General features: G+C 41.4%; 1 protein-coding gene across 1 annotated transcript in view; it reads right to left on the bottom strand.

Annotated features, from left to right (window-relative positions):
* Positions 1 to 25396, bottom strand: part of STAC (SH3 and cysteine rich domain) — a 102463-nt gene that overhangs the window by 6127 nt on the left and 70940 nt on the right. The window contains exons 6-10 of the mRNA XM_030551274.1: positions 20710 to 20791; positions 16813 to 16877; positions 13141 to 13229; positions 8131 to 8182; positions 7895 to 8032 (exon numbers count right to left, since the gene is read on the bottom strand). Of these exons, the coding sequence (XP_030407134.1) occupies positions 7895 to 8032; positions 8131 to 8182; positions 13141 to 13229; positions 16813 to 16877; positions 20710 to 20791 (426 nt within the window). The remainder of the gene's footprint in view (positions 1 to 7894; positions 8033 to 8130; positions 8183 to 13140; positions 13230 to 16812; positions 16878 to 20709; positions 20792 to 25396) is intronic.

Here is a 25396-nt window from a genome sequence, read left to right as displayed (position 1 = left end):
TTTAGAACTTAAGAAAGGTATCAGATTGACAGTCCTGGAGGCTGATGTCCTCTATATATCTGTGAAACTGGTGTGGCCAGGTAAGCATCCCTAGGTTGTCTTGCCAATTCATTTCAATCCTGCCCTGAAATCACCATTCATTTTTTTTGCTTCGCGATTGAAACTGCCAGCCAGGATGGCAGTTGTGATAATGTTTTTTGTGCCCACTAGTGCCCTAGCATTTGGACTGATAGCACCAGCTTATTCACACGGGTTACCCAAAAACGTTCAGATGGTGGGGACTGCCAACAGGGCTGGATTTGAATCACTAACAGACTAATGCAAGGCTCCAGAGTCCATTCCCACTCCTCTGTGTTAGTCAGTCCATTTAATACAACAGGGATGCAGATTTCAAGTTGCCAAGACATTGATAACTTAGGCTCCAAGAATGGCCTGGAGGAAGATCTACACTCCACCAATCTGAGGGAAGTTAGTTTGGCCTAAATTTTCAAACATAATTAGTGTTTTTTTGGGGGGAACATCAATTTTAGGTTCTTGAGATACGTTAAAGGGGCCTGGTTTTCAGACAGAGCTAAGCAACTATTCAGGGAAAATCAGGGCCCTTTACAGTATTTCAGGATGGGAACTCAGAAACTTGTTAGGCTGGGAGCATGCTCCATGAGTTTCAGTGTGCTCAGGGACAGCAAAGTCTAAAGCTGTGTTAGTACAAAGCCCTAAGACTCTATCCAGCTATTGGGCTTGGGTGTTCTAACAGCATGTCAGTACAATACTGCTATGTAGCAGTGTCAAGTTATAAGCACAGACGCTAGTTCTGTAGTTGCAGCAGTGTCACTTTCCAGGGAGGTTCTTTATGTAATAGAGACAATTTACATTGCCATGTTTTGATAAATGTGTCGATCCTTCTGCTTAGTTTTTCAGGTCTCTCAAGTCACTCCTCTATGATTTGCTGCACTGTACACTATGGAAAATTACAACTCCCCTTTTTGAAGGCATCTGCTTATGCAAGATGCAAAGGACTGGATTAAAGGACTGACTGTTAGCTTTGGGTATGAATTTCTTTGCCACCTGGGACCTTTTGGATTATAGTAGTTCAACTTTTTGGAAGTACAGGGGACCAGATCCTCAGCTCATATAAAATGGTGCACCTCTATAGACTTCAATGGAGCTACTCCAATTTACAGGAGCTGTCTATCTGGCTCAAGGCTTTTTTTCCAGTGTTCATGTCCTTTGTTTTAAACAGGAAATTAGGGAGAATAATAAACAGAGGTTCAAACAGTAGATTATTTTGAGTGCTTTAAAGGCCATTATGGTCAAAATGTTAATTTTATTGTTAATGTTATTTTTCAAACATAGATCGCATAATGATATCTATTTAGATATGTTTCAAAATGCAGATTTCTTTTTTTGAGCAGAGGTTCACTTAAGACCTGCTAATGTATGAAGGGAAGGCTGCAGAATCTGTGTTATTGAACTGATATGCTGGGTCACATGTTTTAGGCTAGAGAAAGATTTTCACATCCAGGTGAGGACACAATCTCAAATGGGAAAATTTACACAACTAGTGGCATGTAAGAGTTAGGTTTCAAAATCTGAAAACCTGCAAGCTTTGGTTTCAAACTCAAGAACAAGGACCTGCTCTTACTCTCCTGAAATCAACAGCAAAACTCATGTTTTTTTTTCTAGAAGGTAATATCTTTTATTGGGCCAGCTTCTCTCACCAGCAGAAGTTAGTCCAATAAAAGATGTTACCTCATGCACCCGCATGGCCCCACAATATGCCAATATTTTTATGACCGACCTGGAACAACGCTTCCTCAGCTCTTGTCCACTCATGCCCCTTCTCTACCTACGCTACATTGATGACATCTTCATCATCTGGACCCACGGGAAGGAGACTCTGGAAAAATTCCACCATGATTTCAACAGCTTCCACCCCACCATCAACCTCAGCCTGGACCAATCGACACAGGAGGTCCACTTCCTAGACACCACGGTGCAAATAAGTGATGGTCACATTAACACCACCCTATACCGAAAACCTACCGACCGCTATGCCTACCTTCATGCCTCCAGCTTCCATCCCGGGCACATCTACGATCCATTGTCTACAGCCAAGCTCTGAGGTACAACTGCATCAGCTCTAACCCCTCAGATAGAGACCAACACCTACAAAATCTCCACCAAGCATTCTCAAAACTACAATACCCGCATGAGGAAATAAGGAAACATCAACAGAGCCAGACGTGTACCCAGAAGCCTCTTACTGCAGGACAAACCCAAGAAAGAAACAAACAGGACTCCACAGGCCATCACATACAATTCCCATATAAAACGCCTACAACTCATCATCAGGGATCTACAACCCATCCTGGACAATGATCCCACACTTTCACAGGCCTTGGGTGGCAGGCCAGTTCTCGCCCACAGACAACCTGCCAACCTGAAACATATTCTCACCAGTAACTGCACATCGCAGCATAGTAACTCTAGCTCAGGAACCAATCCATGCAACAAATCTTGATGCCAACTCTGCCCACATATCTACACCAGCGACACCATCACAGGATCTAACCAGATCAGCTACACCATCACTGGTTCATTCACCTGCACGTCCACCAATGTAATATATGCCATCATATGCCAGCAATGCCCCTATGCTATGTACATCGGCCAAACTGGACAGTCTCTACGGAGAGGGATAAATGGACACAAATCAGATATTAGGAATGACAATATACAAAAACCTGTAGGAGAGCACTTCAACCTCCCTGGCCACACTATAGCAGACCTTAAGGTGGCCATCCTGCAGCAAAAAAAACTTCAGGACCAGATTTCAAAGAGAAACAGCTGAGCTTTGATACGATCAGCTCAGGATTAAACAAAGACTGTGAATGGCTTGCCAACTACAAAACCAGTTTCTCCTCCCTTGGTTTTCACACCTCAACTGCTAGAACAGGGCCTCATCCTCCCTGATTGAACTAACCTCGTTATCTTGCATATATATACCTGCCCCTGGAAATTTCCACTACATGCATCTGACGAAGTGGGTATTCACCCATGAAAGCTCATGCTCCAAAACGTTTGTTAGTCTATAAGGTGCCACAGGATTCTTTGCTGCTTTTACTCACTCACCCTGTCTCTCTAATATCCTGGGCTACAACATTTCATACAATTTTTTTTTCTAGGAGGTGCAGAATTGAGCCCTATAGAGAAATTTTTCTTCTGAACCAGTTTCAACCCACACAAGCCTGTCACTGAACCCTAGCGTGAAAAATGTTGATGTCTTTGAAGAATGCTTTTTTCCCAGGCTGAGTTTCATTTTTCATAATGAATTTTTCAAGAGCTCTTATGTGAAGTGGAACCCTTACATAATGCAAGAGAGGGAGGAGCTAAGTGTGCTGTTTCCCTTCTCTTCCTTAGCATCTGTCTACACAGCACACAGAAACGGGCCTCCCAGCCCAAAGTAACAGACTCCAGCTAGACTGGCTCGTCCTAGACTCTAAAAAATAGTGATGTAGACAGTGCTTTGCAGTTGTGGCTCGGGCTGGAGCTCAGGCTCTAATGCCTACCCCACTCCCTAGGTTTCAGAGCTCAAACTCCAGCTCAAGCTGCAATGTCAACGTGCTGTCTATACAGCTATTTTTAGAGTACTAGCATGAGTCCTGCTAGCCTGAGTCTGCTGATCTAAGATCAGAAGCCTGCTTCTGCAGGCTGTGTAGACATACACTGAGCATCAGCTTTACCATAAAGGTTTGGATAAACCTGAAACTCAAAGTGTTTGAAACTGTGCAAAGCAAAGACACAGGAAGACATGCCCAGGGTGCCCAGGATGCTGAAAATCTCTTTGCCTGTTTTTAACATAGCCTGTATTTTTGCCTGTCTATGATTATGAATTTTTGCTGCTGATTTGATATAATACACCTCTACCCCCATATAACGCGACCTGATATAACACAAATTCCGATATAACTTGGTAAAGCAGTGCTCTGGAGGGGCAGGGCTGCACACTCTGGTGGATCAAAGCAAGTTTGATATAACGCAGTTTCACCTATAACATGGTAGGATTTTTTGGCTCCCGAGGATAGCGTTGTATTGGGGTAGAGGGTGCATACAAAAATTTCCTCATTTTCTGCACCGAGCACTTTATGGTTTGTATATTCTCTTCCTGATGTGCATATATAACACCCACTAACGTGTCAGAGAGTTATGTTCAAGCATCAGCAGGAGCATCCTGCGGTATGAAAGCCCTTGGTGACAAGCACTGTATTTGAAAATGAGAAGCTCACATTAAACTCAATGGGCCAGGTCTCTGTTGGTGTAACCCCACTGACTTCATTGTCACAAATGCTTTTTGTATGACTTCTGGGCCAGCACAGATTTTGATCCAGTCAATTTACATGAATGTAAAATGAGGAGAATCTGTGCTAATATAATTTACATTCATTTGTTAAATGAATTATGCAGATTTTCTAGATAAAGAGAATCTGACCTCTATGTTTGGGACTGAAGAATCTCTCCTTTTCCTTCAAAAGCTAGCCTGGCATGAGTGGTGCACTGTGTATAGCATGTATATTGACTCACTTGTGTCCAGAGCTGACAAAGGTTAAGTATTTTCAAAAAAATATGTCAAAAGGAATGAACATTTTTCATTTCATTCAAAATTTTCCATTGAAATTTTTGGGTTTTTGATTAAACCAATCTTCCTACGTGAATCTTTCTTGTTTTTCATTTTTCTTCTCCTTTTTTCCTTTCCCATTTTCTATTTTCAGTGGCAAAACAGAAAAGAGGAATGGAGAAAAAGAGAGACAAACAAACATTTAAAAAATTGATTTTTGAAAAGTAAACCTTTTAATGAAAAATCATAGCAAAAACATAGTTTTTGGTGAGGAAAAATTGTAATGGTCAAAAAGCCATTTTTTGTTTTTTTAAAAAGTTCAATGACTAGACTTGTGCCAGTTAAGTACAGCCCTGTGTGGGGGTCAGACCACCTCAGGGATAGGCCCAGGATGATGAGAGGGATTCCTGGAGGAATTGTGACAGAATGACCTTTTTTTGAAGTTGTGCCAAGTGGCATAGAGGTTCCTTGCACCTCCCTTCCTGCATCTCCCTGAAGTGGCTGGTCATAATTTGACCTCCTAGATTTTGTTCTCAGTCTCTACATCTTTTCCCCAGATCCCTCTGCATTTACTTGTTCACTCTGCCTGATTTCTGTGCTCTATTTTCCGTTGAACACATTTTCTCCCTCTTCACTCCCTTTCCCTCAGTTTCTCCTAAGCAAAGAGAGAACCCATAGCATTCAAGTTGAACTTCAGTGTTTGCATGGGTTTAGAATTAAGCAAGAGAAGTTTGCCCGTCCTTACTGAAAGGGAACAAAGAGGTTGACAGACAGGATGGATTAGTCCACCCCTATTCATCTCATATACCGAATTGAAACAATGAGCTGCTCCTGACGATAGCTCCCATGCAATCCTAGTATGAAAAAAGGACAATAGGATGGTTTCATGTTTAGAGACGAGTGCCAGACTCTGTATCAGATCTTTTAGAAATTATAGTTTTATGGGAAATGATACAAGAAAACCGATCCATAGCTATTACAACGTTAGTCATGTTAACTGACAGGATATCACGTACTTAACATTATAATCTGATTTAATCGCGCAAATCATCTGTCAATTTACCTTCATGTTGACACATCACATTCACAGGGCTAGATTCCGCACTCCCTTCCCCCTTACCTAGACATTCACACCAGTGCAAAGCAGTATAAACCCCAACTATCCTGATTGTATCATGTTTTTCCCATCCCTTTGCACAGATGAAAATAACCACGCAAGGTGCAGGGCAGTGGAAAATCAGCCTCACAGTGAAGACATTTGTGCATTAATTTACTGTGCTGGTAAAATACTTCATGCAGCTTATCTCACTTTAACAGCTTCAGTGCTGCCTAGTGTCCTTGCTGCAGGAAGGCAGTCATACTATATAATCCAAGTATTGCTCTTCCAATGTCTTATTTACAGGGCTGATGTTGCCACAAAATATTAGCACTTAGACATTCTTCTACATCAAAGGGGTGAAATATGCTAACCTACGATCAAACTGAAGTGCTAACAAATGTCACAAGCAAATGCTACATTAAAGAAATATTAGGGGCCAAATTCTGTGCTGACCTAGACCTCCCCCCACCCCCATTCAACCGCATTAAGGTCAGTGGCATTGCAGAGAGTGCAAGTTAGCACAGAATTTGGCCCCTAGGGATATAAGATGTGATGCAAATCTCCAAACGAAAGAAAAAGCCCCACGAAGAGGGGAAAATAATTAGCTCTAATAGGATGCACTGAGAAAGATTACGAGCTGATGTCCCTTTGTATCAGAGAACCTAGGCTGTATTTTTTCCCCTTAGTTGTTCATTTCCTTAGTTATGTTACTGTGTTTGTCACAGGGTTGATGTTCTTTTAATGCAGAATGGGCCAAATTCTGCTTTCATTTACACCAGGGAAGTCCCAGAGAAGCCCTCTACTGATGTCAGTTGGATCCAGGCAGTGTTCAGGAAAAGTAGTTATAAAATCAAATTCGAAATAAGAACACACCAAAGGCATATCCCCAGATGAACGATATGCCCATCATTTTCTGGGCACATTTAAAAACAATATTAAAGAGGAGGATTTGATCAAAGACCTTCAGCATGAATAGACTGTGTGAGTCCAGTGAAAAAATATAGAGGGGTGATTTTAATTTTTTTTAAAAGTTCAGTGTGTAGGAGTGAGGGAAAAAGGGAGGAACAGGGAATTATGGAATGATCAGGCATTTAAAAATGATAATTAAAAGAGATCTAAGGATGCTGTTTTCTTAATTCTGCTCCCTTTGAAGTCAAGCGTTTGGGAATTGGCATCGGTGGGAGCAAGGTCAGGCCCAATGCAAAGCAGTTTTGAAAATCCCACCCTGAATTATTTGGACACCTCTAGTTGTTCACATATTGCCCCATGTATCGGCAATCCCATCACTATTACCATTAACCTCCTCTTCCCTCCTATTGTCTGTTAAACACATCTGTTGAGTCTTGTCTTAAATGAAGCCCCAGTTCTGCAACAAACTTATATAAGTACTTAACTTTATGCATTGTTTGGGGTCTAATCTGAAGTCACTAGGACAACTGAGTCTGTAAAATTAACCATGTCCCTAAATCTTTGTGGGATTGAGGATTTAGACCATTAACTCTTTGAGGCACAGTCTGTCTTCCCAGTGTTTCGTACAGCTGGTCAGAATTTTCTGACAAAACATTTTTTCAGTGGAAAATGTTGATTTGTCAAAACCAAAACTGTTTGCGGGAAAGGGTTGGTTTTCACGAATATCTTGATTTAAAAAAAAAAAGTTTATAAACGGTTGAAAAATCTTGTTTTGAAAATTTCAAAACAAAAAGTTTCATTTTCTGGTTCAAAATGACTTTGTTTTGAAATTTGAGTTAGTTTATATTAAATTAAGGTTTAAAAAGGCCAGTAGAAATGAAATGCATCAAAACTGTTGAAAGGAAACATTTAGATCGTCCTGATCTGAATTTTTTTTTCAGATATGTTCATGAACGTTTTTGATATTTTGATTTTTCAGCCTGAGTTGGCATATGAAGAAATTTTAAAATCTTGAAAACTATCAGGGGATGAAAAAAACAGTTTCCTACACAGCTCTAGTGTACCTACAATGAGGCCATGATCCTGACTGAGCGCTAGGTATTACCACAATATCAATAATATTTACTGAAAAAAAATTCTATTTGCTGTGAAAGTCTGCTCATGGTTTTTTTGCACACCCGAAACTTCTTATGAAACCAAGCAGATTACTGGATATACTAGGAATGCAGAACTGTGTCCTTAATGTACAGTAAATGGTGCACTTCACTTACTTGGTTCTCTTTCAGTGTAATCTGTCCTTGCTCCTTGCATCCGATAAATGTTCTGACGCACTTGAAAATCTTTTCGTCTTGTTGCACTCTCTGAACAAAATTAGCAGGAAAAAATCCTATCCTGTCCTCAATTCTCCCCTATGGAGCAAGCACATTGACAGAAGAATGACCTTCATACTCATTATAAATACCACTAATTTATTTTGTTAAAGGATATAGGAGTATTTGGCATGTACCTTCCACCAGTCTTCATTAGAATCCTCCAGCAGTGTGATCATATCACCTGGTCTATAATTAGAAAGGACAGATGTCAGGAATTTCGATTAATATGTGTCTTAATTGCAACAGAACACCAGCATTCATAGTGAAATTCTCTTAGAAGGGTAACCCAGCCTTGATCGTTATATCTCATTAATCACTACACGTGAATCCATGAAGCAATGAGAACTTCGTAAGTCAGATACGAGCACAGAAGCAAAAATCTTCATCTGCCAGATGAGAGACTATCAAACTCTGCTCTCAGTTATACAAGTACAAAGCTCAGTGATGCCAACATGGTTGGACCATTGTAACTGGGTGCAAAATTTGTCCCGTTGAATTCTCCTGTACATGTTGATGCCGAGTAGAGCAATCAGGCCCTGCATGGCTCTGCTGATACACCCACAAGCTGTAACATTTCTTACCTGCAGCTGAGTGGGGACAGAATGAAGTCAGTGGCACTGTGCCTGTAAATACCAGGTGAGGATTTGGCCCTGTATTCTTTGCACTGGCTCATGTTAGAGGCAGTTTGGCAGGATACAATACCAGGGTGAACACTCTGAGGGATTTTTGTCTCACAAGCATAATCTCTGGCCCAGCAACCTGACACATGGAAGGGAAGAGTACATATGACATCATTCTATAGAATGGGACAGTCTTCTCCTTTCTGTGTTTTGGCCAGTGAGCCATGGACTGGTAAGAGTTGCATTAGGTGGAAGTTGAGGAACACATGGCCATGACCCCCATTTTTCCCCATCCCCTTTGATGTGATCCTGTGCTTCCTAGAGTGGAAGGACTACTATTGTGCCTGGCTAATGCAGGCACTGGGCATCTTCATCCATTCTAGGGCCAGACACAATATGGCCCCAAGGTTTGATCCACACAGAGCCTGGGTCCTACTCCCATTCAGTTTTGCTACTGACTTCAACAGGAGCAGTAAAGGGCTGTGAAAGTGGTGGGTGATATATTAAACCACATTTCACCATACCTCAGCAATTAGAACCTGATATCCCAGTTTAGAATACACAATCTCCTCCCCTCCTTTTTATAGAAAGACCTTTGTAGTAAGATGGCAAATCCCGTGTGATATACTTTGCTTCCAATTTAGTCTGAAACTGCTTAGAAATACCCATTTGTAACAGGGATTGCCATGTTCCATGAAGGCATTAAATATTGTTGGGACACAGAATCTTATCAGCCAGGTTCTCGTGCTGTTACTGCTAAAGGAAGGCAGCAGGAAAACAGTTTTATTTAACTGACAAATATAATTAATCAGCAGGGATGTAATTCTACACAAAAATGTCTTTTTGATTCAAATGGGACATATTTACCTTCATAATGTGTGGAGTCATGCCGTAATTGCTGGGTATCATAAGGAAGCTGACTAGTTACAGCCTCAGGCTGGGAGAATAATTTGGCCAGAAATATTAGCCTACTCCAGCTTGCCACATTTGAGCCTGCTGGGCTCATCTCTAATATTGCAGCATTAGTGCAGCAGCTATCTGAAGACCCACTTTGATGCTGCTTCAAGTTGTTACACAAACGTGACAAACTGTGCTGTTGGAAGTAAGTTCTACCCACTTCCCAATGTGACCAGCTCCAAGAGCTCTGTTCTGCTGGGTGTGAGCCTTTCCTTGGGGGCAGTGAGGGTTTTGAATTCACTGAAATTAATGGGCAATAGCTGAACCCTAATTTCTCCAGCTTTCCCCACATCCTGTCTTGAACTCCTTGTACAAGAGTGATGACATCTTGGAACCATAAAGCTTCCAGTCTTCTTGGAACATGCCAGGAACTGACTGGACAGCGTGCGCCAGTGATGGCGCATCAGACCTGTGTTTGATTCCTAGCTATGCCACTTAAAAGCAAGACCCTCTCCCATCAAAGTCAATTGACTGAGTTTTTATTTTCTCTGTCTCTGTTTTCACCTTTATCAAATGGGGATAATAATGCTTGCCAACGTTTTTAAAGTGCTTTGGGCCAGCTTTCAAAAGGTATTTAGGCATCTAAAGATTCACACAGGTGCCTAGTGGAATTTTCAAAACCACCTAGGTGTCTTACTCCCATTGGTTTAAACAAAAATCTAACCTATAGTGACCAGTGTGAATCCAGCCCAGGTCTGTAGCGACCAAACAGCATTGCTATCTGGTGGCTATTTGATGCTCTTTATTGTGATGGCTTTGGGCCACACAAAAAAAATCTACCACCATAACAAGTGGCACTAATCTAAAACTTAGCTGGCATCTCAACAGAGAAGGCAAGTCAATCCAAAGCAGTCCTCGTTTATCAAGCATCAGGATGGACTGCAAGGCACATTTTTATACCTTGTTGTAAGGGTGTGGGAGAACTCTGGCAGGGGATGGTCAGATCTTGAGTACACAGTTCAGCTGCTGGGTTATTAGACATCCTTGGGAAGTGTGGTTACATTACATTTTAAGATGGTGCTCCTTTTTAATCGAATGAGTGAGTGCATAAACCAAAATAAATCAATAACGCAAAATGAGAGTCCAACATGCGGAGCATTTAGACATAGAGGCTCTGGATTCCTAGCAAATATCCCACATGTGGCTATTTTCTATACAGTTATCACACCTGAAACAAAGCAATCATGGAAAAATGCCAGCCATGCAAAATGGTAGTTCTATCTTGAGCAAGGAGAGGGCACAGTTGAAAAGGGAAATAGAGAGATGCTGAAGAGTGGGACTTTTCTTAAGTGACTTTGAAAGTATATGTAAGCAGTCAGAATGAGCTCTACTCTGACATCTGGTGGTGAGCTGTGGAAAAGAACTTCAGGAGCTGATCTCATTTGCATGGGCACACCCACACTGCCTAGCATGATGGACTGCTTGCCCAAATGGTCATTTTGGCTGCTGTGGAATCCCCACTCTCTTTGTTATTGGGGCAGGAGTAATAAAGTTTTGGTATCCTGGCTATGTGAATCAAGGACAGTAGAACTGTACTTGGCATTTTATGATGGAGGGACTCGCCCTCAACTCAGTAGCGCTTGCCAGGGTTCCAAAGCCCAATGAATTGAGAGCAGCTGGGGATAGCCATGTGTACCTAGTAGTATGGGCCCCTAAACAGCACTTTGACACTCCTTGTCATGGTGTAATAATAGAATTAATTTTGACTCAGTTAGGAGTCTTGTTAGGTGCTGCAGAGCTGTAATCACTGATTCCTAGGTCTAAGCATTAGACTTACTTTGGGCTAGTGGTTCTGAGTGTGCCAGCACTGAAAGCTGAAAAACACTAAAGGGCTGAAGTTACTAAGGGCTGAAATCACTGAGAGCTATGTTAAGTAAAGGGGGGGCCTGAAGACAAGTTGGTGAGTGGTTAGCAGGATGGCTAGCAGAGGGAAGTAGCTAGCAGAGAAGCATGGCTAGCAGGATGGCTGGCGGAGAGGTGCAGCTATCGGTGAAGACTGCAGCAGAACCCCATGGAGAGGCATGGCAATCGGCCATCAACCCAAGCAGTGGAGCATGTAAGATGTGACCATACCTTTCTCTGACTTCCACCCAGGCTGGGAGATAAACTCTGCAGATGAACTTCTGAACTCTGGGGGCTGCACTGACCAAGGATAGAAACTGTTGGGTTGCTGGACGTAAGACCCTGAGGGGAAAAGGACACTGCCAAACATACTTGGGGGTGGGTCTTTTGCTCATGGTTTGTGTTATGAATCCTGTTTGTGGTGTTTCCCCAGCATAATGCCGCATTGTTTCCCTCCTTTATTAAAAGGCTTTTGCTACACCCAGCCTCTGTGCTTGTGAGAGAGGAAATATTGCCTCTTAGAGGCACCAGGGGGGTGGTATGTAATTGCCCAGGTCACTCAAGCCGGTTTTGCATTGTGTTATTGAAACGAAACCCTTAGATACTGAACCTGGCCCTCGTTGCTGCCAGCTCTGATGGGCAGAAGGGTTACATATATTTTATTGGAGTCAGCATCTGACTGGTTTGACCCTGGGTAAATCATGAAGAGAGCTGATGTGTTTTGTGAACTGTGCCCAAAGCAGCCAGCATTCCTAGAGCCTGTTAAAGTCTCTACAACAAACTACTCACTGTCGGCCTCTGTCAAAGCCCATGGTAGTCAATGGAAAGATTCCCTTTGACTTCAGTGGGGCTTTGGACAGGTCCTGTTAGACTGAATAAGGCAGCACTAGTGCAGGGTTACATGAAAAAGTGCTAAAAAAAAAAGATATTTGAACCAGAAGATTTTGCAATTGAAACCAACCTTCCATACATTGTACATGAAAACACACTAGCCGTCATTCACCATCTTGAGATCCTCCTTATTCCCCTTTTTGGAGAAAAAATCTCTGGGGGAGTGGGTGGAAGGAAGGAGGGGAGGGAGCAATCAGTTAAATAACACTGCTAGAAGTTCTGATATTGTCACTAGATCTGGTTAGAAAATGGGATTCTTTTTCCTGTGGACTTTTTTTTGTCAACTCCCCCCAAATTAAAAACCTGATATTTTTTCAGTGTTTTGGTTGCTGAAAATTGAATTATTTTTGGCCAGAACAAAACAAAGTTTGTCGTTTTCTGATTTAAAAAAAAATCTAAAATTTCAAGGAAAGCAGATACTTGCTGCAAAAATATGTATTTGGTTGAAAATCCAATTTTCTGTCAAAAAATTGTCAACCATCCCAAAAGAGACTTCAGCACTTAGGAACCTAAATCTCACTGAAAGTCACTGAATGGGACTTAAAGCATAATTTTCAAAAGCGCCTAACTCACTGGACTTTGGCACCAAAATGACTTGAAAGTTTTACCCATTATTTTCTTTGTAAAAAACTTGTCCTCAACTCTGTAGCATTTTCATAAGTGGAAAGAGGGAAAGAATACATAATTAAATAGCTGTGAGACCATGTTTATATAAATAATAGAATACAAATATGCATAGCAAAAATTAGAATTAAAAGTATACCACTAATTTAAGTCTGCACCATTCTCAGTTTTCCTGGGTCAAATCAATGAGTAAATATGTCAGCACTTTACCTCATCTCCAAGTCTTCATTCTCTTGTGGTACAAATTTGTACAAGGCAACGTAGGTGTGCATTTGTAATGTGTCTTTAAAAAGAGGTCCCTTTAAGGGGGGAAAAAACAGATAAGAAATCTTGTAAGTTTCTGGCTGCTAGAATTACCATGCCCTCATTAGAGATGGGTCTGAGATGTAATATTTGGCTCCAGATCTGAACTTTATTGAACTCTGGGGCCTTTCAAGCTAGGATTTTGGTTCATCTCATTACAGACATAGGGACAAAATGTGCAGTTGGTTCTAAATCAAAGAAATGTTTAAGTTTTAAGAGGGTATTAGGGGATAATCATGACTTCTGAGGTTTACAACAATTAGACCCTCTAGAACCAAAGGGTCAAGTTCTGGCAGAGCTGACTCAGCTTTTCATCCTCCAGAAGCAGATAAAGAGTGCTTTGTGCATATTTTTGGTGAGATCTTAAAAAAGCCCATGCTCTCCGCTGTATGTTAAGGGCTGCATGATATGTGCCTGGCAGTTTATTACTGTCGTATAGAATCATTAAAATGTAGGATTGAGGCAGGACCGAGTAAACCTAGACAATCCCTGACAGGTGTTTGTCCAACCTATTCTCAAAAATCTCCAATGATGGGATTCCACAACCCCCTTGGAAGAACAGGAAGCTTTTCCAAATAGTTAACCTAAAGCTCCCATGCTGCAGATGAAGGAAGTAATGGGCTTAAATAAACATGGAGAAAAATTGATCAGAGTCCTCTTTATAACAGCTCTTAACATATTTGAAGACTACTATCAGGGTCCCCATCAGTTTTCTTTTTCTTTTCTCAAGACTAAACATTCCCAGTTTTTTAACCTTTCCTCATAGGTCAGGTTTTCTGTACTGTTATGATTTTTGTTACTCTCCTCTGAATTCTCTCCAATTTGTCCATATCTTCGTTGTGCCCAGAACTGGACACAGTACTCAGCTCTGGCCTCGCCAGTGCTGAGTAAAGCAGGACAATTACCTCCAGTGTCTTACATACAACACTCCTGTTCTTACACCCTGAAAGTATCAGCCTGTTTTGCAACGGTAGCACATCATTGACTCATATTCAAGTTGTGATCCACTGTAACCCTCAGATCCTTTAGGCCAGTACTACCACTTAGCCAGATATTTTCCATTTTGTAGTTGTGGATTTGATTTTTCCTTCCTAAATGAAGTACTTTGCACTTATCTTTACTACATTTTATCTTGTTGAATTCAGACCAATTCTACATTTCGTCAAAGTCCCTTTGAATTTTAATCTTGCCCTCCAAAGTGCCTACAACCCTCCCAGTTTGGTGTCATCTACAAATTTTATAAGCAAATTATCTACTCCATTATCTAAGTTATTCATGAAACCACTAGATACACCTTCCCAGTATGACAGTGAACCATTAATAACTACTATGTGAATACTGTTTATCAACCAGTGGTGCCCCCACCTTATTGTAAATTCATCTAGATCGCATTTTCTAGTTATGAGAATGTCATGTGGGACTGTGTCAACAGCCTTACTAAAATCAAGATATAGCATATCTATTGCTTTCTTTCTCTCCATTAGGTCAGTGATCTTGTCAAAGAAGGAAGGTAGGTTGGTTTGGCATGATTTGTTCTTGTCAAATCCATGCTGGTTGCTCCTTATAACCCTATTATCCTCTAAGTGTTTACATATTGCTTATTTAATAATTTGTTCCAGTATCATTCCAGGTATTAAAGTTAGACTGACTGGTCTGTAATTCCCGGGGTCCTCCTTGTTCCTATTTTTAAAGATAGGTACTATATTTGCCATTTTCCAGCCCTCTAGAAACTCCTCTGTGAATTCTTGACTATAATTGGAAATAGTTCTCAGATTGCTTCAGCTACTTCCTTAAGTACCCTAGGGTGAATTTCATCACATCTTGCTGACTTGAATAATCTAAATATCCTTTAACTTGTACTTTTTGGCTTGTGTTCCTTCCCCCTTGTTGTTCATATTAATTGTATTAAGTAGCTGGTCACCACTAGCCTTTCTAGTGAAGACTGAAGAAAAATAGGCATTAAATACCACAGTCTTCTTAATATCATCAGTTATTAGCACTCCTTCCCTTCTAAGTATAGTACCTATGCTTTTCTTTGTCTTTCTCTTGATTTTAATGTATTAAAGAACCTCTTCTCATTCCCTTTTCTGTTCCTTGCTAAGTATAACTCATTTTGTGCCTTAGTCCCTCTGCTGTTGTCCTTACCTGCGTGTGCTGTTCTTTTATACTCCCCCTTAGCAATTTGTCCATGTTTCCCCTTTTTGTAGCATTCCTTTTTGATTTTCAGGTCATTAAGGAACTCCTGATGGAATCATATTGGCCTCTTACTATTCTTCTTATCTTTCCTTTGCATTAGGATAGTTTACAGTTGTGCCTTTAATACTGTCTCCTTGAGAAACTGTCAGTCCTCCTGAACTCTTTTTTCCCTTAGATAAGGTCCTATAGAAAGAGAATCTATCAGTTCTCTGAGCCTGTTAACATCTGCTTTTTTGAAGTCCATTGCTCCTATTCTGCTGCTCCCATTCCTTCCTTTCCTCAGAATCATGAAATCTATAATTTCATGGTCACTTTCACCCAAATTGCCTTCCTGCTTCAGATTTACTACCAATTCCTCCCTGTTGGTTAGAATCAAATCTAAAATGGCTGTCCTCCTAGTTCCTTCCTCCATTTTTTTGAAACAAAAAGTTGTCCTCAATACAGTCCAAGCCCTTATTAGAAAATTTGAGTTTTGTCATGTTACTTTTCTAACAGGTGTCTGGGGTAAAGCCCCCCATTACTAACAGGCCTTTTGTTTTGGATATTTCTGTTATTTGTTCTTGAAATGCTTCATCCATCTCCTTGTCCTGATTTGGTGGTTTAAAGTGGACCCCTACCATGATGTCACCCTCATTTTTTTACCCTTTTGATCTTTATCCAGATACTTTCAACTGGTCTGCCTCTTACCTCCTCCTGAACTTTAAAACAGGTGTATATATTCTTGATGTATAATGCAACACTTCCTTCTTTTTTATGCTGCCTGTCCTTCCCTAAGCCATAATCTAGCTTACAGACTGATACTTCCAGTTCTGTTTATTCCCCATACTCCCTGCACTTGTGTATAGACATCTAAAATTTTGAGCAGATTCCTTGTTATTACTCCTATGGCCCTCCTGTAATTTTCCATGTCTCCTCTCCATCCTCCTTCCCCGCAAACATCTAGCCCTCTGTTAAAGCCCCCTGCTGATCATCCACAGTGCTGAGGAGGGTGGTGCATAACCATGAAAGTCAGAGCTCAAGGAACGATTGGGCACTCTCCCACCTCAGGAATGTTTACACAGTGTGCTCAACGAGGGAGACCACTCCTTGCATTCCCTCTCTCCATATACGCCCTCATGCAAGGGCCAGGGACGATTTGACCAAAAGAAACTACAAAAAACCCAAGATCCTTTTCAAATTATGTCAGACTCTGGATTGTGCAGTGTCATTCTTATGCTGTCACAGGTGTAAGACTGCTCCATTCACATTGCTTTGGCTCACCTGTCATAATGTTTGTGTTCACCAGGCCAATTTATAATACTCACCCAAGTGTGTTTCTTTAAAAACAAGCCTCTTAAACCAATTAACATTTTCACTATACACTCACTAAATCTTTACCCATACCAGGGAGTTTATCCTTTTTGATTCTTCTCCAAAGTCTTCTGTTCCATTTTCTGAGTAGGTAAACACTAATATAAAACAAAACACAGGACATTTTAGGGACAGCTGAAGGCGATTCACCTCCCGAGGCCTATCTTATATATCTCACTCCTAATCCCCCCTTTCTAACTGTTCCCTACTGCTCTCAGTAATGTTCTTTTATTAATCAGGCCTGTGTATTGCAGTAGCACTTATAGCCCCCAATCAAGTCAGGTGCCCCATTGTGCTAAGCACCATACAAACAAGTAGTACAAGACAATTCCTGCTTGATGAATTAACAACCAGAACACACAAAATAAAAGGTGGGAAGGGAAACAGGAGAAATACCTAAGGTCATGCAGCAGGTCAGTGGTGGAGTTGAGAACAGAGCCCGGGTCTCTTGACTCCTGGGCAATGAGATTCTGGCAGCCTTACTCACACTGAGTAACACCTCACTTTGTGGGTAACTCCATTGAAATCAGTGGGCTCTATAGGGAGGGATAGCTCAGTAGTTTGAGCATTGGCCTGCTAAACTCAGGGTTCTGAGCCTAAACCTTGAGGGGGCTACTTAGGGATCTGGGGTAAAATCAGTACTTGGTCCTGCCAGTGAAGGCAGGGGGCTAGACTTGATGACTTTTCAGGGTCCCTTCCAGCTCTATGAGATAGGTGTACTCAAGATGTAAGGTCCCACTCAGGGTTAATAAAGGTATCAGAATTTAGCTTAATCTACTGTAATTGTTTCATTAGCTGATTTATACAGCATTGCTTCAGGTGCCTTCTCTGCTAACATCAATTGCTTTATTACACTATGTTCATTCTCAAAGAGCAGTTTCATAATTTTTAGAGAATACTGTCCCCTACTTTTGGACAAAGCCCAGCCATGATTTTAGTAGATGGAAGCCATCAACTGTTCTGGGCCTAAGTCACTTTTAGAAATGTTTAGTCCTGGCATTGGCTTACATTTGTTGTTAGAAAAATAAGAAATACAAGTCAGAAGTCTCCACAAGCAGTCCGAGCAGGACCGGCACTAGGGGTTTGAGAATCCTAGGTGGACGGCAATTTCGCCACCCCGCGCGCTGGTCCCGCGGCTCCGGTGGAGCTGCTGTAGTGGTGCCTGCGGAGCGTCTGGTGCTCCGTGGCTCCGGTGGAGCTGCCGCAGTGATGCCTGCGGGCAGTCCACCGGAGCCGCGCGAGCAGCCGACCGTCCACAGGCATGACTGCGGCAGCTCCACCGGAGCCATGGACCAGCGGACCCTCCACAGGCACCACTGCGGCAGCTCCACCGGAGCCGCCTACCGCCCCCTTGGGCAAAACGGCGCCCACCAATTATTCTGGCGCCCTAGGCGATTGCCTAGGCTGCCTAAATGGTAGCGCTGGCCCTGAGTCTGAGCCAATCATTAGTGATTGTTCTGTGTATTATTGTCTCCCTTTTCTGTGATTTAGTTTCATACTTTCAGAATAATAAAAGCCAAGAAGCCAGTGAACGCCTGCTGAATCTCTCTCTGTCTCCCCAGTGGCGTAGTGAGACAAAGTCAGTAAGCTAATATCTGTTATTGGGCCAGCTTCTGTTGGTGAGAGAGACAAGCTTTTGAGCTCACACAGAGCCCTTCAGTTCTGGGGAAGAGCTCTGTGTAAGTTCAAAAGCTTGTTTCTGTCACCAACAGAATTTGGTCCAATAACAGAAAACATGAGTGAGGTAATATCTATCTAGACTTACACCATCCATAATGTGAAAAGGCTTTACAAAATTTTAGAGTGCATTTCTGACCTGAAAAGTAGACTATCTAAATGTAACCTTCTTGTTCATCAGATTGGCTACCTCTGCATATTCAGGGTAATTTCTGATTTCTCCATTGACAAAAATAAAATCTTACTACTATATTTTACACTAGTTAGCAATGCAGAATCAACTGAGTGCGGGAGCTGGGTTCTGTTTCTGGTGCGCTGACAGAACTGAATACTAAGTGTGTTCCTACTTGGAGATTGTTTCCTATACCTGAATCAGTTACATCTACACAAACTCACTGATGACAATGGGACTGAACAGATGTCTTTTACAGAGTAAATTGACCTGCAGAACTTTTATTATTGGTAATAATGCATGCAAAGTAATAAGCCCAATATCTGGCCCAATTGACTGGTGGAGACCAGGGTGAGTTTACAGAGTTGGCAGTTAGAAAAGCCATCTTTTTGTTTGTAAACTAAGCACATTTGATACTGTGTGTGCTTTAGCACTGTAGAGAATTAATTTTCCCTTGAAATTATCTCTATCCTATAGAAATGTATAAACCAGCCTGTGCATCCTAGACGTCTCCATACTGTATTCCTCTTGCTGTTTCCCTATTGCACAAACAGACACAAATCTGCATTTTTCTAAAACATTCCTTGAGGAAGTCAGGTTTCTCTGGGAAAAATAAAACACAAGGGGCCTGATTCATTTCTGTGTTACTCTAGCTTTATGGTGCAGTAAACACCAATTAGAATCACTGGAGTTATCCCATGTAAAGCTGGAGCAATGCGATGGTGAATAACGCCCCAAGAATATTTTTAAATAAGTTCATTAAACTTTTAATCTCTGTTTAGCTCATGCTCTCTGAATATTACTGGGAGACATATAAAAGTAAAGATCATAGCAACTATGGGGTTCATCTCTACACAAACCAGAAATCCATCTGTTTGCTTTTGCAGCTGCAGGAAAACCATGTGGGAACTCTGACAGCATGAAAGAGTCTTAGCATTTCCATCATTAGTACAAACAACACAGGCAGTTTTTTAAAATCTATCAAGAGGAAATATTTGGAGCAATTGCTGCATAATTTATACACTAGGCCTCTGAAGGATGGATCGAGAAAGAAAGCCAATGTCGATCAAAGGAATCATTAATGTGCTGAGGAAGTTATTTGGAGGTTTGGCATATGCTGATTTCTTTAAACTGATCTCTTTGAGCAAGCTTCTTGATGCCACTAAGTCATACAGATCCCATAGAAAAGTTTCTTACAGGCTGAAAAAAAAAAAGATGAGGTAAGTGATGAAGAAAAAATGTGATCTGAAAACCTCAGGGGAAAAATCAAACTCAGGTTGACCGGATGCTTTTCCACTGGCCAGGTTGAATCACAGTTCCAAGTGCTCAACTGAGGTTGAAAATTCCCTCTCAGCATGTAGCCCACCCATCAGGAGGAGGTTGGTGCCACTGATGGGTGGGCCACATGCTGAGAGGGAGGAAAAGGACTGAAAACAGAGATATGAAATGAAAGGGTCAGAATGAGGAGCAGGGAGGAGTCTGGGAAGGAGGTAAAATGGGGTTGGAGGTGGGAAAAGACAACTACAGTTAACACCTGACCACTATAAAAATTACTAGCCATATGGCAAGACCAATGGGGATCTGCACTGTGGAGGAAGTGGATGTTGGGGTTCAAAAAGGAAGGTCTATTCACTACGGCATGTGTTTGCCTCAGATTCAGCCAGTCTGCTCCTGCTTGAAGTTTGGGAATACTAACTCTTCTTGGTGATATTGGTGAGCCTTGGTGCAACACAAACTCCACTCCTGGCTTAGAAGTTTACTGGGTGCCCCAAAGTTCTTTCTACACACAATCCTTCTATCACCAGGACTGAACTGGAACCCAGTGGACACTGCAATTTCGCTACTCAGAAAAGTCAACATTGGGCCAAATTCATCCCTCATGGATTCCACTTGTGTGGGCCAAGGTAGTAGAATAATTACACCACTCATTTAGAAGACTATTTTTGTGCGTCTGAAAATACATGCATCTGACGAAGTGGGTATTCACCCACGAAAGCTCATGCTCCAAAACGTCTGTTAGTCTATAAGGTGCCACAGGACTCTTTGCTGCTTTTGAAAATGCTAGATGGTCCAGAACTCACCACTGTTGCTGCGTTTCCTGTTTATATCAAACATGCGTCCTGAACCATCCGCTTCCTCAGGAACTTCTGCCAGGTCTGAAGTCTATGAGAAAAGAGAGGACGAAATGGACTGAATAAGGAAGAAAGTGGATAATGAGGTGAAATAAAATCACACAAGAGTATTAAGTGAAAGCAGCAGCTTGGTGTTTTGAGAGTGGAGGGAGTCAACATGAAGAGATTTGCTGATAACATGCTATCCAATGGGGCAGTTCAAATTCTTAATGGGAAGCAGCAGGAAAGCCAAATGAATGCCAGTTCTAGTGTACAACAGGTTTCTGGGCAGCAGATGAAGTTGGGGGTTAGGAGTTAATAAAGAATGGTTGGTATCTGTACAGAGTAGCTGTTTTTTGGTGCTTGTAAATGTCTATTTGCAGTTACACTTCATAACCCTCTATAACAATTCGTTAATGGTTTATTAAAACATATAATTTATTACAATTTTAGAAACACTTTAGAAACACATCCTTAATGTGAAGTGTGACCTTAATTTCTCCAATTTGCTATGGATGCAAGCTCAGGAGTGTGAAAGACCTACTGAAATTAGTCACATAATTACTGTACCTAATTTCTTCACTGGTATCATTAAAAAAATTAAAAACTAAATATCTTTGTTATGCTTATTTTATGCACTAATTGTACTGCAGTAGTGCCTAGAGGCTCCAATCAGGATTAGTGCCCCCATGGTACTAGGTGCTGTACAAACATAGAGGACAACACAGTTCCAGGCCTCAAAAGTATATAGTCTAAGGGTCAGAGTTACTTCTGTTGAGTAGCACCTTTCTCCATGAGTCGTTACATTGGAGTAAGGAGCTGCTCCAGATAAGGTTATCAGAATCTGACCCGCTGAACCCTCAGATTCTGAGTTCAGACCCTGCTCTACTTTTGGGATTATTTTTAAAACATCCCTATAAACTCAGGAGTTTTCTGACACATTTTCTAGTCTGAAAACCTATTTCCTTTTGTATATTCCCAAGATTTGTTTATTTCTTGTTAACACCTTTTTATAGTGCTTTTGAGGATTTCATCCTAGCATTTAATGTCTTTATGATATGGTGTAATGATACTGTAAACACAAGTAAACCAACTGCTTTACAGCCTATGCTTGCATCACGAAGAAAAGATAAAAAAATTACTCCAGCTATGTTTAAAGGTGACCATCAGTGATGTGGCTTTCTTTAACAATTTTCTAAAATCTTGTTTTCTGCTTACTCATAGGCTCATAGACTAAGGCCAGAAGGTACCACTGTGATCATCTAGTATGACCTACACATTGCAGGCCACAGAATCTCACTCACCCCCTCCTGTAGTAGAACCATAACTTCTGGCTGAGTTACTGAAGATCTCAAATAATGATTTAAAGACTTCAAGTTAAATAGAATCCACTATTTACTTTAGTTCAAACCAGCAAGTGACCCATGTTCCATACTGCAGAGGAAGGCAACAAGCATGCAGGGTCTTTGCCAATCTGACCTAGGGAAAAATTCTTCTTGACCCCAAATATGGTGATCAGTTAGACCCTGAGCAAGTGGGCAAGACCCACCAGCCAGACACCTGGTAAAGAATTCTCTGTGGTGACTCAGAGCCCTCCCTAGCTAGTCTTCTGTCTCCAGCCGCTGGGGCTACTTGCTACTAGCAGTCACAGATGGGCCATATGCCATTGTAAGCAGTCTCATCATGTCACCCCCTCCATAAACTTAACAAGCTCAGTAGGGAAGACTACTAGGTTTCTTTTTTGCCTCCACTGCTCCCTTAGGGAGACTGTTCCAGAACTTCATTCCTCTGATGGTTAGAAACGTTCAACTAATTTCAAGTCTAAACTTGTTGATGGTCAGTTTATATCCATTTGTTCTTGTGTCAACATTGGTCCATAACAAATAACTCTTCCCCACTCCAAAACCAATGGGAGTTATGCATGAAGACAATGAAGAGGTTGCCCAAGTAGTGCAAGACTGGACTTGAAATACGTTTCTTGGTTTTTAAAAGTTAGTAGTGTCATGAGCAGTATTTCCTCATAGCACAAGCATTTGACAAATAATTTTTAGGATCATTGTCTTTTTAAAAGATGTTTCTTTAATTTCTTTTAGCAGAAATTTATAGTAAAAGTTGGGCATTCATTTGCTTTTTTGGTCTTCAGTTTTCTAAATTGTAACTAAGGATAATACTGCTTACTTCTCCTACCTACAGCTCTGTATATGTCAAATCCAGTATATTTTCACATTTTGCCTGAGGAAAAATGTGCTCCTATTTTCCTAACTTCTCCCTTCCCCAAGGATATTGCCATGGGAGTTAACAGGAAGCTGGCAGGACACAAAATCATTTTGTTATCTTGTCTCCCCCGCCACCACCCTACCCTCCTGTTTGTCCCGTCCACCTCTTATGGCTTGTCTTTTGCACTGCAAGCAATTCTGGGCAGGAGCTGTCATTTATTATATATTTGTACTGTGCCTTGCACAATGGGGTCCCAACCTGGTTGAGGCCTTTAGGCTCTATCACAATATAAACGTTAAGTGATAATAATGCTGTGTAAAGCAGGGCAAACTATGGGGAATATCACAGGCTGAACATGGACTTCCTAGCTCCTAGGTGGAAAACAGACACCATTGAAAGAAACCCCAGGTCACAGTTATTTTTCTACAGTTTGCAAAGGCCGGGTCTCTGGATTTCCCACCAACTAGCTTCAAGACTTAACCTCCAGTAAATGTAATGCTTCATTTTGGCTCCCTTAACACCAGACTCCTGCATCTCTGTAATGATTAAAAAGTAAAAAGCCTTTGGCTCCAAACCTCAGGTACAACACAGTCAAAGCGTGAGGCTATCCTGCTATAACAAAATGTTTTGCTGAATATTGTGTCAGTACCATAAAAATCTCTGCATTATGGGCCTGATCCAGAGGCCGCTGAAGTTAGCGTGTGTCTTTCCACTGACTTCAATGAGCTTTGGATCAGGCCCTATAGGACAAATATTCTCATTTTGAAATACAAAGCGTCACTCCGAAAGAATTGATCCATCAAACCCTGAAGGAAAACTGGTGCCATGTTTACATTACTTCAAACAATTTTCCCATATAAACATGGGCTAGAGGGTTACATTCTGAGGTAGCAGTGAAGTGGCAGATGCTCTGTTTGGAGCATATGCCTACCTTCTATTTATGGTCATTCAAGAAACCAGGCTAAAATCACATAGAGGGACATGCAGATTCTAGATGGTATTGTGACACTGGTCTCAATAAGGTCATGAAGGGTGTATTCCTTCCTGCTTTGCATCTATTACCCACTTCACTGCAGCATAAACACACCTGGAACATTGGGCAAACCAGGTACATCATTCACAACCTCCACTGTGATTGTAATGAAACAATGGCTCAGGGAGTGTGGGATGGAAGGACCAACAGTGAAGAAGTTTAGTTTCTGTATTTCTGTAACTGCTCACCCATTGCTGGCTCAGGATTTAACTGTGAGAAGTTAGAATTTCCCATATCTGTCTCTCTGTCTTATGCTTTTCTATATTATCTAAGCACAGACATGTGCTACGTTTAGTCACACTCTGACTCCTTGGGAGACTAGCTCATGACAAACTGGCATTCTATACTTTACACCCACTCCCCATGTTGTTATGATCAAAAGTCCAGGGCAAGCTGACAATCCATTTGTGTTTTCTATGCCTGAGTAATCATTCATAATTTAACGTAATGCCTTATTGATTTAGCAGGTAATAATTACATTTGTAGAACTCCTGTTCCAGTGTAAATTAAATAAGCCAAAGAAAGAGCTGTAATCACAAACCATGAAAGGTGTTAAAACTGGTTTTGAATTTAAAAAAAGGCAGAAAATTATTAAGTTTATTTTAAAAGAGAAAACATTGGATGAAGGGCATGTCCTTTACTAACTCCTGTGCAGCTTTCACTTAGGAATTGTAAGTCTCTGGTTTGAATTTCTCTGGTTTGCCTTTTTGAGTTACATTAACATCTGTTTAAAAGGCCATCTGTACCATTTAAGGCCCTGATTCAACACAGCAATTAAGCACCTGTTTATGTCCCAAATGAAATAATGGCTTAAGTGCTGTGCTGAACAGGGATGAATTGAAGCACCAGTTTAAAATTAATCATGTGTTTAAGTGCTGCACCTAAATCCTACGAGTGCTTTCTTACAGTGATGGCTTCACTCTAAGGCGGGAGTTCCCTTTTTCAAGTGCAGACAACAACTTAGAGAGATTGTCTATTGACCACCTTCCTTCTTATTCATGATGGAGGATCATTCCCCTCACACGCGTAATGTATTGTTTCCAGCCATCTTTAATTAAATAAGGACCCAAGCTAGCACCATGTGATCAGACAGGGCTTAAATTCAGCTGGCACGTTTCCACAGGGCTAAAGCCCTGAGCCCAAGCACCTCCCTATGGGGCTAATGCCCTGCAGCTGAAACCTGGAGCCCCAAATGAGGCTGGAGAGTTGGGGAGCTCTAGGGAATAGTGTCTGAAAATTTAAGCCTTGCAGCCTACTATTCCTAGACTACTACTACTACTATCTAGGTCCTGATTTTCAGAGATGCCAATTACCTGCAATTTCCACTGAAATCAGTTAGAATTGTGGGCATTCAGCACCCCTGAAAAAACAGCCTTCTGCTGCTTCAGTCATGGACTGGCCGACATG

Source organism: Gopherus evgoodei, chromosome 2, assembly GCF_007399415.2.
Source record: "Gopherus evgoodei ecotype Sinaloan lineage chromosome 2, rGopEvg1_v1.p, whole genome shotgun sequence".
NCBI classification, from domain to species: domain Eukaryota; kingdom Metazoa; phylum Chordata; order Testudines; family Testudinidae; genus Gopherus; species Gopherus evgoodei.
This window is presented reverse-complemented; position numbering and strand designations above follow the sequence as displayed.